Here is a 5,471-nt window from a genome sequence, read left to right on the forward strand (position 1 = left end):
GTAACCTTTTGCTAGCTGGAGTGTCACATCTGGCGCACGCTACGACTAAAGATCATAACAGTATTTGGATCTTTTCTATTTGGCTCCACCTGTGGAAATTTTAAAGTTTAGTGAAAATGGGGGCCTTGATTTGGGGTTCCAGGAGTATGAAACCAATTCTTAGCAACTATAATGGAAGGAAGGTTTTTATGATACTTTTGGGGTATCTTCTGCTTCCATTATAACTATTCTATTGATTCAAGGAGCTGGAAATACAAAGAATGAAGTTCTCAGGCAGAGTAAATTCAATAACCGTTTATTCACAGGTGCTTCATACAAGGGGTTTACTTTCAGTAACCATCTTCACAGCAGTGCGTAGTTAGCCTTCTCTCCCATACATGTGAGGTTCAATAACCTCTGGGGACAATGCATGTGGTATCACAGCAGAACAAAAGTCCACTGTGAACTCCTGGCTTCAAATGAGAGGGAAAATGTCTTTTCCTTAAATAATGGTTGCAGGCTAGATCTCGTTTTTGTCTCACGTATGGCAATGGTTGCAGGCGAGATCTTGCTGTTTCAAAATGGCGCTGGCTTCTTTGTGCCTCACTACATAACTATTCTCAGGTTTAGTAGCCCCTGTCAGGGTCTCACCTATGGGCTAGAAAGCATGTAACAACCCAGGCCAGGGTACATTGAAATTATGGGATGCAGCATGGTTGATATGAATTATTTCGGCAAAAGAATCTTATTGAGTCTATGGCGAATATCACCAGATGTTGAGCAGATGAACAGACAACAGTCAACGGCCAAGATCAAGCAGTTCAGTTAGCAAACAACTGCAGTTTAAAGTCATCCATCCAGGACAATATTTACTCTCTCTCTCCCTCAAGAGTCTTCTATATCTGGTACTAAAGAGGGCTAAAAAAGGCTTAAAATGTATCTACCAGTCCATAGTGATTCTCAAATGACTTTGGTGTCTTCAAACTTGAGGTCACAAAATGGTGACTGTAAAATATGATTTTTTTTATAAAGTGCTTTTGATCTATTATAATTTGTTAAGTAATAAACTAAACTATAAGAAACAAATGTTAGACCAGTTCAAATATGTTTGGGATATTCTTGACCAGTAAGGTATGGGTGCATTAATGCAGCACCAGTATAGGTGTTTTTATGTGGCACCAGTACATGTGCTTTTTACATGGCACCAGCACCCACAAGCCCATGAGAGTAGGAGCACTCAGCTGGAGAGGGATGCAGGAGACATGCCTGTATGCATGGACGACCACAATTTTACTTAGCTTGATGTGTGTTCTCAAGCACAGCAAACTGCCAGGAGTCTCGGTGCCCTGTCATCCCCTCTGTGAGGCCCAATATCTGAAGATCCTTTCGCACCACTTTATCCCACATATTCCCTCCATAATTAGAAATCAGCATCTCTTGATGCAATTGTCTTCATTCATATGTGTTACATGGCTGTACCAGGGATTTGAGAGAAACTGTCCTCGTGTATTTAAATATATACACTCATGTTCACACTCACTAAATTACCCCTCCTGTCTATCTCCCACTCCCCTATCACACTCTTATGGACTCAATGCTCACTCATCTTCAACCCTCTATACCACTCCACTTACATTTACCTCCCTGCATCCAGAGGGGAAATCCTTACACATCTTCACTACCTCTCTCTCACCTCTCTGCCAACTGGGGTAGCTTTGTATCTTCTCTATGGCATGACATCTATTTCTGTCCCTCCCTCTCATAGATTATTCTCTCATCTTCTGGCACAAAGCCACCATCCTCGATACTACTCCCATATCTCAGTTGAGTAGTCTTTGTCTTGCAAGTTCCTGGGTGACCTCACCCATGCTGATGCCTTGTAAAATACACCCAGGACACTCTGTAAAGTGGTTGGTGTTTAGGAAGGGCATCTAGCCATAAAAACTGTGCCAAACATACCTTGCACATGCTGGTGCCATGTAAAAAGCACCTGGTACACTCTGTAAAGTGGTTGGTGTTAAGAAGGGCATCTAGTCATAAAAACTGTGTCAAACAGACCTCACCCATGCTGGTGCTATGTAAAAAGTACCCAGTACATTCCGTAAAGTGGCTGGTGTTAGGAAGGGCACCCAGCTGTAGAAACCTTGCTAAAGCAGACAGTAGAGTTTGGCGCAGTTCTCTGACTCACCAGCTCCTAGCAAACTATTCAACGCATACTAGCATGAAAAACAGATGTTAAATGATGATGATGATGAGCATCCACAGTGTTTCTAACAACCAAATCCACTCACAAATCATCCAAACCATGTGAACATGCAAAATAAATTTTAAATGTTGATGAGAGGATGATGACATTGATGATGATGATGGTGGCTGTGTGCAGTTAAGAAACTCACTTTGCTATCATGTGGTTTTTATTTCAGTTCCACAGTGCAGTCCCTGGTTCTGGTAGTGATTCAGCTGAAACTTCTGAATATAAAAGTATCATATATATATATATATAGATTGGTAAGTGCCAACACATGAAATTTCTGAACCTTGAGTTACTCTGTTAAGAAACAAGGCATAATTGTGGCTGGGTGGTAAGAGGTTTGCTTCTCAACCACATGGTTCTATCTTCAGTCCCACTACATGACACCTTCAGCTAGTTTCTTCTACTATAGCCTCAGGCTGATTAAAGCCTTGGGAGTGGATTTGGTAGATAGAAACTGAAAGAAGCCTGTCATTTATCTATCTATCTATCTATCTATCTATCTATCTATCTATCTATCTATCTATCTATCTATCTATCTATCTATCTATCTATCTATCTGTCTGTCTGTCTATGCATGTATGTATGTATGTATGTATCCATTTATATATGTGTGTGTGTGTGTAAGTATGTATCTATGTGTGTGTCATTGTGCTTGTGTCTGTTCCTGCCATCACTGCTTGACAACTGGTGTTGGTGTGTCTTATGCCTCCATAATTTAGTGGTTCAGCGAAAAAAAAAAAAAAAACTGATAGAATAAGTACAGGGCTTTAAAAAATGTTTTTGGGTTGATTTGTTTGACTAAAGACCCTTCAAGGTGGTGTTCCAGCATGGCCACAGTCAAATGACTGAAGCGAGTAAAAGAATAAAAGAAAATATATATACCACCATCATCATCATCATCGTTTAACATCCGCCTTCCATGCTGGCATGGGTTGGATGGTTTAACAGGAACCGGCAAGGGAGAAGACTACATCAGGCTACTGTGTCTACTTTGACATGGTTTTTATGGCTGGATTCCTTTCCTAACACCAACCATTCTGCAGAGTGGACTGAGTGCTTTTTACATGGTACCAGCTTAGTCAAGGTCAGTTTTGGCATGGTTTTTTTACAGCTGGATGCTCTTCCAAATGCCAACCACTTCACAGTGTAGACTGGATGCTTTTTATGTGGCACCAGCATTAACACACACATATATCTATACGCACACACACTCTAGCTGTAATGAATACACTAATATCCTCTCCTCCTCCTCATTTAATGTCTGTTGTCCATGCTGGCATGGGTTGGATGGTTTCACCAGGGCTGACAAGCTGGAAGGCTATACCAGACTCCAGTCTGATTTGGCTTGGTTTCTATGGCTGGATGCCCTTCCTAATGCCAACCACTCCGAGAGTGTAATGGGTACCTTTACATGTCACTGGCATGGGTGCCATTTGTGTGAAACCAGTATCTGTCATAACTGCAATTTTACTTGGCTTGATGGGTCTTCTTCTCAAGCACAACATAATGCTAAAGGTCTCGCTCATTTGTCATTGCCTATGTGAAGCTGAACACTTGAAAGGAGCTTTTCATGTGCCACCGACACTGGCCTCTTTGTCTATGTGAGGTCGAACACTTGAAAGGTGCTTTTATCAGCCACTTTGCCTCCGTGAGGCCCAACGCTTGAAAGGTGCTTTTTCTGTGCCAGTGGCATGGGTGACAGTTATGTAACACCAGCATCAGCTGCAACTACAATTTCACTAAAATATATATATATATATATATATATATATATATATATATATATATATATATATATATATATATAAATATATCAAAACAGAAGACTGCATTATTTATTCTCTTTAGGAAGGGCATCCAGCTGTAGAAACTCTGCCAAATTGGATTGGAGCCTGGTGTAGCCATCCGGTTGCACCAGTCCTCAGTCAAATCGTCCAACCCATGCTAGCATGGAAAGCGGACGTTAAACGATGATGATGATGACATATGTTTCACTGCTTAATAGAAGTTACATAGATATACATGTTGAAAATCATGTAAGACATCTTGAAGAATTACTAATTGGCAATGTCTTACATGGTTTTCTACATATATATCTATGTAATTTCTATTAAGCAGTGAAACAAATGTAATGGGGAATAAATAATCTTTTCTACTCTAGGCACAAGGACTGAAATTTGGGAGAAGGGAAAAGTTGATTACATCAATCCCAGTGTGTAACTGATACTTATTTTATTAACCCTGAAAGGATGAAAGGCAAAGTCGACCTTGGTGAAATTTGAACTCAGAATGTAGCGACAAATGAAATACCGCTAAGTATTTCACTCGGTGTGCTAATGATTCTGCCACCTGAATGATAATAATATCAGATTTTCCTGTTTTCTATTTTGATATGTAATTACTCTGCAAAATGTATTCTCTAGCATTTTCTAGTATTTTTAACACTCATATAAAATATAACATTTACAAATATACTGGAATATGCAGTTATGCCTGATGAGGACACAGCTTGGATTATAACCCAATCTACATATTTATATCTGTGTGTGTGTGTAGGTTCCTCTTCTCCACCTGACAAGCTGGTGTCCCAGTATGGCTGCAGTCTAAAGACTGAAATAATAAGAGGTAAGAAAAAAAAAAGATACATCTGTGAACACACACACAATGTAAAGTTACTAACACACACACACTTTAGCCACAGCAACACACCAGTGTTGCAAAGACAGGCACATACACACTAGTTACAAAGACAAACAAGTACATACATATACATACTAAGGTCACCAACACACATATACTGATAGAAACACACACATACACATACTAAAAGCACAATCATACATTTGCATACACACTAACATTCCAAACTTAATGCATACACATGCATACATTTATACATACATTTACTAGTCATAAATGCACACGCACATGTACTTGAATACATGCAGAGAAATAGTCAACAAATTCACCCTTTCCTACATATTACAATTACAAACACATGACACTAAACTCTCACACACACATAAATACACTTTTTGATGTCCCACCTGACTGGCCTTCGTAGGATTTTCGAGCGAGATCATTGCCAGTGCCCCTGGACTGGCTCTTGTGCGGGTGGCACATAAAAGACACCATTTCGAGCGTGGCCGTTGCCAGTACCGCCTGACTGGCCTTCGTAGGATTTTCGAGCGAGATCATTGCCAGTGCCCCTGGACTGGCTCTTGTGCGGGTGGCACAT

At 40.3% G+C, this 5,471-nt stretch overlaps 1 protein-coding gene across 1 annotated transcript in view; it reads right to left on the reverse strand.

Annotated features, from left to right (window-relative positions):
* Nucleotides 1–340, reverse strand: part of LOC106879944 (39S ribosomal protein L52, mitochondrial) — a 7,599-nt gene extending 7,259 nt beyond the window's left edge. Inside the window, exon 1 of the mRNA XM_014929706.2 lies at nt 328–340. Within this exon, the coding sequence (XP_014785192.1) occupies nt 328–340 (13 nt within the window). The remainder of the gene's footprint in view (nt 1–327) is intronic.
* Between the last annotated feature and the right edge of the window lie 5,131 nt (nt 341–5,471).

This window comes from Octopus bimaculoides, chromosome 30 (genome assembly GCF_001194135.2).
Source record: "Octopus bimaculoides isolate UCB-OBI-ISO-001 chromosome 30, ASM119413v2, whole genome shotgun sequence".
NCBI classification, from domain to species: Eukaryota; Metazoa; Mollusca; class Cephalopoda; order Octopoda; family Octopodidae; genus Octopus; species Octopus bimaculoides.